Here is an 11,485-nt window from a genome sequence, read left to right as displayed (position 1 = left end):
TACCAGGGTGTTTTGAGTGATTTGGCTGTAAAGGTAGAAGGGCTCCAACCTGGGCTCATTTGGGTATTCGGCCCATGGGAGCCTGTGGTCAGTTACTGGTGAGCGTTCCCTGGAGCCAGGAGAGCCCTGCTGATGGTCAGGCAACGGCATGCTGTGAAAAGCAGCCGACTGCTTGCCACGAGGAAAAATAAAAGTGCTCCCCCACCCCCCCCAAGGCAGCTGCTTTCCAGTCTCGTATCACTACATTGTCTTTCCAGCAGCAATCCGTAAAAATAAACCGTAAGCAGGAGGCAAGTGGCACAGTCCTGGGATCAGAGCCAGAGGGTTGGATATGGGATTCTCATTCCTGGGCTAAATTAAGCTGCTTTCAGGCATTACTAGTGACATTTTCCAAAGTGGCCATCAGCTCGGGGCTGTGCGGAGCGTCCAGGCATCTGGCTCAAGCCCACAGGAGCAACTCACGCTCATGACTCCCTCGAATTAAAACCAAGTTTCCACCACTTGCCCATCCAAATCAGCCAGAGGGGACGCTTGGAAAACCCAGGGACCACTTTCAAAAACGCTGCCACCTTGAACGAAGATTTGTGATGAGCAAGAGAGCAGGGCTGATGAGACCAAGGGCTTAGGCAGGGCTGACAGCCTCCAGGCAAAGCACAAGGATTAACTACTACACACTCCTTAGTCCCGAGAGGGAACCCAAGGTCTGGCCAGGACAGGTGAACCTACAGGACATCCTTCAGAAACACAAAAAGAAAAACCCCTTCAAACAGTAAAGTTTTCAATCATTTTAATGTGATCACTGCAATTTGACCACAGTCTCAGAAAGGAGAAAGTTACATAAATTATCTGTGCTTAGGATTTGAGTCAATCTACACAGTTCTTGTTGATTGACGGTTATTCAAGTTAAGACCTTCTGACCATCAGTGATGTTCTTGGCTGAAAGGCAGGATCGCAAGTGTTGGACATACTGGTGCAAACCAGGAATGCTTCTTCTGGGATTAAAGCTGCGACACCTGATCTACTCAAGAAGAAAACAGAATTGTGCACGCACACACAGACTGAGCATGCAAATACATGGGAACCAGCTACAGCTTCATGGGAAAAAACACATCATGGCAATACAGAGGTCGGCCCGTTATTCAGAAGGCGACTTAACAAGGAAGGGGGGAAAAACCACACAAATGTCAAGAACTGAGAATATTCATTTTCCAATATTTGAAAATAGGAAGAGCTTTAGAAATTACACGGTGTTGGCAAACCCTGATTTTTGGGTAACAAAGCAAAAGGTGAAGGCAAATTTTCCAAAGTATTGTAAAATTTATTGTATAAGTATTGCAGCTTTTAGAATGACATATAATTGCCACTATCGGTTACTGTTACACAATAAGCGTTTACAACAGATTTTTGTAAATTGGCATCAGAGTACATATTCATACTAAAACAGCAAAATATAGATAAGTACTGCATTGCATGTGCTGTCAATAGTTTACATAAGTTTAAACTTGAACAGAACTCAGGATACAGGACTGCCTATAACAAACTCCAAAGGCAAAGCAATGCAACTGGAAGTTTAAGAAAATATTAATACAATGAAATGTGTCTATAAGGCAGGCAAATTAGGACTTCAATTTTGTCCTTCATGAGCTTCTATAGTACAGCAAAAATCTGATGCAGAGTTTCTGGAAAACTTCTGTTTGATTTTTGTAGCTATGTGTTGTACATAGAAAATCTCTGAGCGAGAGACAGAAGAGATTAAAAATTCATTCTGTTCTCACCTAGCACTGTTAATGCTACACATCTGGATTCAGTCTTTTCCCAATCCTTAGTAAAAACATTGGGCTTTTTTTCTCTTTATTTTTTAATATAGCAGTTAGTGCAATTTCGTAGTTCAATACATATAAAAAAGGGTGATTCTCCAGAAAGCAATTGGATTTCCTTATACCCCCACTTAAGATAGAATGAATTTCGTAACACCAATGGAAACAATGCACTGGATTAGTAAAGCTGAATCTTCAAACCAGGGAAACCAAGGGCTGTGAACACAAGTTTTACCAGTGCCAAACTCAAACAAAACCCATCCTTCCTCACCATCCTGATCGACACAATCACCTTCCCATTCCAGGCCAGTAAGATTTGGGGGCACTTTCAGGATGCTGGTTGCCGTACTGTAAGCTAAGAAACTCTCCAAGATTAACAACCTCTTTTAAAGCTAACGTGATTCTTAGAACTCCGAGCAAAAAGGCAGGTTAGGACAAGAGGTTGCTAAGCATTAGCAATGCTGTGTTTCTTCTGTATTTGTTTAAAAATAAATCATTCTTAAGGGGCCTGAACCTCTCTGCTGACAGCTGCAAGATGCTAGAAACTCCTCCAGAGCAGGACCAGGGTCCAGCTTCTGGTACAAGTCTCTCCTGAGCTGCACAAAGGTCAGAAGGAAACGAGTAGAGACATCAGCAAGGGTGTGCAAAGCAAATGCTCTGCCTTGGTGGCAGTACGGGATGTGGGAACTGGGAAGAAATGGACCCCGAGGCAAAGAGTAACATTAAATAGTAATGAGAACAACAACAATAATAATAATAACAAAAAAACAGACCATCATTTCTAAACACCCATTCAGAACTTGGAGTCGATCTGAGCCCCTGATCTGGTATCTGCACTTGCAATACACAGTTCTTGGGGCTGCAAAGCAGAGGGACAGAAGAAAGGACAGAAGGACAGAAGAAAGGACAGAAGGTGACAACGTGGCTCTGTCGAGACGGACTCGAGTTGCACCCGCTGCCTGGGACTCGGGGCTCCCCCCATCTGCAGCCGCTCCCCAGGGACCCACAGGAGCAGTGGGGATGGGGGCAGCTCGGGCCTTGTTGTGCAGGGCATGAACTGAAAAGGCATCATTTGCAATAGAAATTTGGTGATGCTGAGGCATCGCATTTCACACTCATTGAATTCCCCAAATGAGAGACAGAGGTAAATAAAACCGGACCCAGGAACTCAACAAATTGACCACGCGGCTGCAGATGCTTGGGGCGATGCTTGTGAAATAAAAGCTCACACTGGGAGTGGATTGGGGAGAGAAAAACAGGACAAAACAAACAAAAATGAGGGGGGGAAAAAAGGAGGATGAGTTGAAATTCTGAGGACTTCAAAGCATGAGAGCTGGGTTAATTGCACTGGGTTTTAGACCCTCTCCCACTACCCCTCCATCCACACCTCTCCAGACCCTGCCCACCTCCCTGGGGTTTGGTGGCAGGTGACAAGACAATCCCGTCACCACCCACCCCTGCTCCCCACCACACCGCCCTGTGCGCTGCTCAGGCTCTGATGTGTGATGCATATTCCACCCAAAACCTGCTGAGGTAACCAGGGTTTTTTGTAGCAAACAAACTAGTTTAGATCACAGAACAACAACACCCCCCCAAAAAAACAAACGAACAACAAACCAAAAAACAAACAAACAAACAAAACCCCAACAACACTATTCACGCATTTTGGCTCAAGAGGGCAGTAGATATTATATTTCGGTTTCTCTTTTGGTTGGTATCTCATTTACAATATCCACCGGAGTTTCCTATCTCCCTGCGTAAGAAAATGTGCATAAATGCGTTCAAGTTCCCTTACAGCCCGTGGGAAAGAAGGGACCGGAAAACTCAACTGCAAGGTCCGAAGGAGCAAGAGACCAGACGCTGGTTACTTGTGATGCTAATAATGATTTTGCTTTCCCCTCTCTAAAAAGGGAGGGTTACTGTTTTTTTAATAAGGCACTAAATAGACATGTTACATAAAGGAAAGATACATTTTAAAAACTTGTATAAATTCATCATTTTTGTACCTTTCATGACAAACTAGATTTATTCCTTTGTGTGGTTGATTTTTTTGTGGCTTTTTTTTTAGGTCATCAAAATTTAGGTTACACGACTGTAAAGCTATGAAGATTTCAAGAGCTGTGGAAAAGCAGCCTGAAATATTGAGAAGGTACAGGACTATTTCTAGGCAAAATTAAAAAACAAAAGGCAAAAAGTAATGACCAAACTTCAAGTTCAGCTATTCATCATCTTCTTTAAAATATATATAAATATTGTTCAAATGGTCAGAACTTCAAAACCGTTCTCAGGGTTATTTTTTGTTTTTCAAGTAATAGAAAAGTTGCTTAAATACAATAGTTATTGCCTTTATATCTTTCATTTATGTCACTCTACTAGATAGCATCCTGCAGAAAATTAAATCACGCCTCCTCGTCAAATCTTCGCTCTCTGTGGTTCTCCTACCAACCCTTCCTCACTCGGAGAGATGCTCACCCAGCCAGGGAGACGGGACCAAAAATGGGCTTTATTTCCCTTTTTCTTTCTCTCTCGCGCTCTCAGGTTTCCCACTCGCTCACTCCACCACATACAAATTCACCACGAGGGTAAAACACCTACCAGACACCTACGCAATATAAAAAAATGTAAACAATAGCATAGTAAGACAAAAACGCTTCCAAAACCAAGACAAATAAAAGACGCACAAGGCCGGGCGGGAGGGACCGTGCTGCTGTGGATGGGGACGTCTTCAGAAGAGGTAAAGGGGGTTTTGCTTCTAAAGCGTTAAGCATATTTCTTTAGACTTTAATTAATACATCACAGGAGCAGGTTCATATCCATCTACTGTATCCGACGCCTCTTTAGCCAGGATAATAAAGTAAAATATAGCGATGAGCAGAGGCAGCCCGGGGGACGGCAGAGCTGCGAGACGGCTGCGCCCCGTAATTCCAAATAGAGGCTTCGGAGTCTAATACAAAATGAAAATTACTTTCACCACCACCACACTTTTCAGCTCTTACTTTCAATGCGAGATTTAAACCCCAGCTGAGAGGCAGCCCGTGGGGACGTTACCATTTACTCCCATTAACTTCCATATTAACGCTTTGGCTCCCAACAGAGCCCCTTCAGTTGAACATGGAAAGAAATAAACCAAAAAACACTTTTGTTCCTTCAGACACAGAAGTTTATTCTCACCCCCACCACCCCCCTCCAAGAAGCCAGAGCTTGTCCAAAATAAAAAAAATCAAGTAATTTTTGTCTGCTTCTGTCGTTACTGACTCTCAGAAGCGGGGAGGCTTTGCATTTTACCTTTTTACTCCAAAAAGCTCTTACCGGATGACACACAGACACACACCAACTCCTCGTGCTTTGTAGGGAATGTACGAAGCCATGACGCCGGCGGGGACTCTGGGATGAAGGGTTTGCATAAGACGCGGCCTCGCCCAGCGCTCGCCAGGGCTGGCGGCTCCACCGCAGCGCGTGCCGCCCCTTCCAGCTACTTTGTTCTTCACTTCGACATGTATCCCTTGACAGGTTCATGGTAGACATGATAGAGGCTTTGACCAACACAAGCACTGACATATTTATATTAAAAAATAGTGCAAAATTTCAACATTTATATAAATAACTCTAAACCCCTGCTTTTGATTTTTTTTTTGATTTTTTTTCTTTTTTTTCTTTTTTTACAATGTAATACACGCTTTTTGAGTTGGCACTCAAAAAAATTGCCATTTTTCTTCTAGTTCAGAAAACAACTTTTGTGGTTTTTTTTTTTTTGAATAGGCCTCTTCTAATACAAAAATACTCCTGCTCCTTACACATACACTTTCTCTTATTTTTAATATATATTTATATATTTATATTGCAGATCTTTAAACAAAATGTTTTTTGTGCAAATATTTTGTCTTTAAAGATAAGTGAAATAAACAAACAAAAAAAAAAGCATTCACACACAGCTCAACTAGAAACAAAAATAATGGACTACAGTTGATTTTTTTTCCTTTTTTAAACGTCTAGACACAGCTCAATAAAGAAATGTTTCTGCAAGCTTGGTAGGCTTGTGCATTCAGACCAGACATAACAAGTAAATATTTATACATGGAGAGATGGGGAAGGGCTTTTTCTTTTTCTTTGCTCATCTTCCTCAACTCACTCTCTCCTTTTTCTTTTAATGAGAAGTGCAGAGTGTTTCATTTACTTTGTTATTTTCTTCTATTTTTTTTCCTTTTTTAGATTTTTTTCTTTTTTTTTTTTTTCTTTTTTTTTAAAAGGGGTGCCCTTTTTGTTTCTCTTTCTCTTTGTTCCACGCGGTTGTGCTCTCAAGGCCATTGAGTTGTGAATGATGGAGTCTGCTGCCCTCCAAGATCGAGGGCACCCCATTGTTGTTCTGCTGGTGCTGGTAAAACGTGGAGCCGGGGTAGTGCCCGATCACCTCGCTGTAGGTCGGCGGTGGTCCCTCCATCCTCCCGTTGCTCCCATAACAGGTCGCACTGATGCCAGAGTTACTGCTGGGGGGACACGGCCCCCCGTACACAGAGTTATCTATCAAGTCACTGTCGAAGATGGTTCTGTTGGGGGGGGCCCGCACCGACTCTCTGTTGAGCTCCATTTGCTGCTCGGGGTCCCGCAGCTGCAGGGTGCAGGGTCCCTGGTACGGGGGGGGCTCCTCGCCGTCCGACAGCGAGATGGTGGGCGGCAGGTCGATCTCGTGCTGCATGTAGGGGTAGGTTGGCTGGAACCTGTTGAAGCGGTCCCTCTGCAGAAAGGATGGCACGGCCAGGCGGTCGCTGGGTCTCGGGGTGTAGATTTGCTGCTGGAGGGAAGAGAAAAAGGAAAGAGGGCGAGAGGCGTGAGATGCTGCAGGACGGGACGGCGGGAAAGGCAGCGGCACCCGCGTCGCCCTCACCTCTGTGATGCCGTTCCCCGACACGGTGCTTTCCGAAGGCCACAGGCTTCCCTCCTGCATTGGAAAGGAGAAGAGAGAGCGGTGAGTCCGACCACCCGCGGTGGTTACACTCCCTCTGCACATGGCTCGTGCCAGGTTCCGTCCCAGGTACGACGCTGCTGCAGCTGCAGCGATGCGCGGCAGCGAGCCCTTCGGCGGCACAGGGTCCAGACCGTCCTTTGCCAAGAAAGGCTGCACCAGGCGATCCTCGTGGTCCCTTCCAATCTGGTATTTTACAGTTCTTCAAAACAGGCAACCAGCTCTGGTAGGAGTATTAGCGATTATCATATATACTGTGTATCATATGGATATATGCTAAACTATTAGAGTATTACCACCAAAACCACTTCTGATTAAAATTTATGTTCATTTTCACCTCCACAGACCACTTGCAGAATGAATGATGAGAATGACACCAGCAAACAACACGTTCTCCCATTTGCAGACTTCCCCCCTCCTGCCCACACCCACCCAGCATGTTTCTCTCCCTGGTTCAAACATGCCAGAGGATTATTTTTCAATTTGTGATCCATGAGCCGTGGGTGATTCACAAGACATCAGAAAATGCTCCATGAAATAATGACAAGATATTTTTTTTAAAGAAAAACCTCACACCCACATCCTGATGCACACAATCAAGGAAATCATGGGAAAATAAAGATAATAAGTGAATAACCAAATGTTAAGCCTAATTTTGATTTGGCTAAAAACACAGAAATCTGTAGCAACAGGATGGTTCTAGAGTATTTTTCCCCAAAAAGGATAAGTGGGCCTTGGTTTAAACAGGCTGAGGAACTGTGATCTAGAGGCTTCTGTACTGCAAGCATCACCCCGATCCTGCAATCCAAACCCAGGCGCCAACAACCCCAGGCATGATAAAGCCGCAAGCCAATTTCTCCCAAACCATGAGATTAGTTTACAATTCATGATCAAAACACACAAACAAAGGCTCTTCCCATTTGCTGCTGATACTCTGAGCAATACACAGTTCACCCCAGACACTTTTGCCTTAAGAACTAAAATATTTAAATATTGCTAATATTCACATATAGCAACATCCCTCCGGCAGGCAGGGCTGGAGGAACACAAGCCAGAAGGCTCATAATTATAACCTGCAAGAGCTGGCACCTCTCAGTTCCTTGCAGGTGAATCCCCAGTTCTGGCACAGGCAGGAGTATTTCCCACCAGTGGAAAGAAAATGCCAAATATGTTTCTTTTTCCCCTTTTCCCCTTTAAGGTGTCCCATCCAAAGGCCATACCCAGCCTATGCAGCAGGGTGAGCAAACCACAAGCTTTCCTGCTGTGAAAAATACTGTTTTTACAATAACCTTGGTGGGGGTCAGGGCAGCCCGGTGAAAGCCTGGAAAGATCTGCAGCGTGCTGCGGCACCACAGACACCTTTGCTGATAAAGTCAGAAGGGATCCTGCATGTCTGATGCTCCCTGGAACTCACCCAGCTGTGAAGCACATCTGGCCTAACCCCAGGCTGCAGCATGCAAGGCAAAACATTGCTGCACACCTTTGCAAACACCCCAGCACGCAGCTGAGCAGCATCTCCGCTCCCCCCAGAAGCGCCTCGGGCAGGGGACAGAGCAGGGGTGTCCCCATGAGCAGAGACAGCCCCAAGCCCCATGGCAGGAGCCTTAGCACCCGGCCATCCCACACCACATATCCCGCTGCCCAAAACACAGCACCAGCACTGCGTTAAAATCTCCGAAGATGCCACCAGTTACACCCCCACCCCTTTGGCTCTCTCCCCTTGCCTTTTTCTTCTTTATTTTCCCCCAACTTTGGAATGTATTTTCTCTTGTTGCATTGCATGTGCTATCAGGTTCCCGTTTTTGAAGCTCTGCACATAAATCTCTAGGCAGTAGTTGCCAGTGCAAGGAAAAGTGATTTATATGGAGATGAGACGGCCCAGATTCTTCCCATTTCTTGGTGTTTTCAGGGAGCATCTCCCTGGAGCAGAGGTCAAGTGCTGCAGCACCGGCATCCTCCCCAGCGGTAGCTGATGGTTGAGCTGTGTCCACACAGCCCTTCCCGAGCAAGACAACACCGTGTTTTATACAGACCTCCAGACTTCAATACGCAACAGTTTACATAGGCATGAACTGTTTAGTCTGGTCCATTTTACATGTATTTCTTGCCGGCAGGGATAGTCTACAGTCAAATTCCCCAGCAGCCAAAAGACCCAGGAGGAATTGCATCTGCCACAGATCAAATCCTCGCCTCTAACACCCCTGCTCAGCCACAGCGCTGACACCAAAGGGCATGCAGAGGGTTTCCAGCACTGCCAGCCTTTCCCCTCACGCCGAAGGATGCCCAAGCAGCAGGCAGGAGAGGAAAGGACTTAAAAAATGGTGTTTACTTTGCCATGTCCCCGTGGCAGACTTCCTGAGCAGCGAGTACCCCGCTGCCTTCTGCTAGATGTTTTATATTTAACTTGGCGGTGGGCAGCGCCATGGCAATATCCCATCTGCTCCCCCGCTCCCGGGAGTGATGTCAGCCGGCTCCCCGAGGGCGCTGCAGCCCGGCGCTCCCCGGCGGGCCGAGCACCCGGCATCGCCACGCTCGGCCGGGGCTTCCCGCTGCGGCAGCCGATGGGGGGGCACGTACACACCCCTGCGCCAGCTGCTGCACCCCAAAACATCCCCTACCCCTAAGTACCCACTTACCCAAAGCCTGCACCCAGTATCCCGCTCAGGTGCTCAGAAGAAAAGCTCACAGATTAATTCATCTGTTTGTACAGATGCCCCAGGCACAACACAGGGTTGCAAGAATAGCAAATGGGTAGAAACACCATTAAAACTGGATCCACAGAGGGATAAGGAGCAGACAGGAGACCCATTTTCTGTAGGAGCCGGATCTCTGCAGCTTTATTAACCACATCTCCTGGGACTCCAGCGCTCAGCCTGCGCTGAGCTGACCGACACGGACCCTTCGTCTCACACAGCACTGTGAGCCCACCTGGGTCACGGCTCACCTCTCCTAAAAACTCAGCAGGGGGATTAAAATTGCTGGAAAGCAAACAGTAGTGAGATAGTGCCTCAGAGACAGAAAACATACACACCTGTAGCCCTTGTGTTTTGGCCATGGGACAGGTACACAGCCCCACCGAGCTGAGCAAAACTGCGCTGCCCTGGGGAAGCATCGCCCCTGTAAATCCTTGTCCTCGGGGCTCTCCTCACTCACCTCTCATTTTTGGAATATTTAGGACTTGAATTCATCTCAACAATAGCTGAGCCTAAAGCTACGGTTTTCTGAAACAAAAGCAGAGACTCCAATGTCCATTGAGCAATGTGGCTGTAAAAGCCTTTGCAAGTATTCCAGGACTCACTGCAGAACCTAAAATCATTTTTTAATTTATTTTTAGAGACTGATCTTCAACTTTTATAGAGCCACTTTTTTTTTTTAGTAATGTCAGAGAATTTTCTCTGTAAAGCTGCATGGTGCAGATTAAGTCTCCAAGCCTTCAAGAGGACTTATATTTTCCATTTTGAGGGACAAAGGTAATTGGGAAATTGCCTTTAAACTCATTTTTCTTGGTGAAGAGGGACATCACTGTTTCAAAGGTGCAGGGACAGTGGCATTCTTAGTGCAAAAAACTCTTCAGTAGTATTTCTTAAACATTTTTAGTTCTGGAAAAATACAAGTTCTTTGTTATACGGAGACAGAGTTTAAGTACAGCAAGAACGGTGATGGAGAAACACACATGTAATGTAAGAATTCGTTGCTAGCAAGAAACACATTAAAAAAACCACCAACAACAACCACCAACAAAACAAAATGAACAACCTTTAGGGAAATTGATTTCTCCTTCAGTTGTAATTTTTGAGCTACAGTGAAGGAGGACAACTCCGGCAGACCCAGAAGCATCCTGTCATGGGATGAGCTACTTTAATATTGCAGAAGGTGAAAAGCACGGACACGGCTCCAGTGCTTGTCTGTGGTCACGACAGCAAGATCTAGTTTGAGATCTAAAAAAGCCCAACACCAGTTCAGTGCAAGTTTAATGAATGAAGTAAAGTGGTATCCAGTCCAGCACAGCCCGTCTGCTCGTTTGAATGCTCGTTTAGACTGGAGCTGTGCAGGGAAGGGGAAGAATCATACAGGGGCAGGGGGAGAACCCAAACAGGTACATTCGCATTGCTTTCCTTAGCTCTGAGAAAGGTTTTGGAGACTCTGCATCCTCACTCAGGTCTAGCACAGGTGTGCAGGTAAACCTTCGCTAAAAAGCCATTTAATCGTTGATGTGACTGAAGGCTACTAAACAGCAGAGCTGGTTTGGTGTAGGGACTGCATCAACCCCAAATTTTTCTTCCATCTCCATGTGATTTTCTCTTTCCAAGTCAGCCTTCTTCCCTCTTCTTAAAGAAAATAAACAATGAGGCCATTTAACAAAACAGAAACTAGTATATTAAAAGACTGGATCTGATATTTGCTTTGAAAATGTAAAATGAAACATTTTGGTATTGTTCAAGTAAAACATTCTGAATAAAACAGAATAGAGAGAAAAAAAAAATATGGAAAATGGGAAAACAACCTTTCTGCTGTGTTTAAAAACTCACAGGCTCAGGTGCCCTGACTTTGCCACTGTTGAAAGCAGGTACAGGGGACAATAGAGACGTGAGATTTCTGTAACCCCGGGAGTTTAGGGCTGGCCCCAGAGCTGGTGGCTGCTTGAGCAACAGCGCTGTACTGGAGACTTGTTAAATAAAAGATGTTAGGTATCTCTCCCTTTAGAACA

At 45.5% G+C, this 11,485-nt stretch overlaps 1 protein-coding gene across 5 annotated transcripts in view; it reads right to left on the bottom strand.

Annotated features, from left to right (window-relative positions):
• Positions 1-770: 770 nt before the first annotated feature.
• PMEPA1 (prostate transmembrane protein, androgen induced 1) overlaps positions 771-11,485 on the bottom strand; it is a 46,726-nt gene continuing 36,011 nt past the window's right edge. For 4 of the 5 annotated variants that reach the window (XM_082065088.1, XM_082065090.1, XM_082065091.1 and 1 more), the window contains 2 exons: positions 6,700-6,753; positions 771-6,606 (listed from right to left, as the gene is read on the bottom strand). In XM_082065088.1, the coding sequence (XP_081921214.1) occupies positions 6,058-6,606; positions 6,700-6,753 (603 nt within the window). In that variant the 3' untranslated portion in view covers positions 771-6,057. The remainder of the gene's footprint in view (positions 6,607-6,699; positions 6,754-11,485) is intronic. The other variant, XM_082065089.1, reaches the window with a different exon arrangement.

The sequence above is a fragment of the Streptopelia decaocto genome, assembly GCF_964273445.1.
Source record: "Streptopelia decaocto genome assembly, chromosome: 14".
Classification (NCBI taxonomy): Eukaryota; Metazoa; Chordata; class Aves; order Columbiformes; family Columbidae; genus Streptopelia; species Streptopelia decaocto.
The sequence above is the reverse complement of the archived record's forward strand: the minus strand, read 5'-3'. Positions and strand labels throughout refer to the sequence as shown.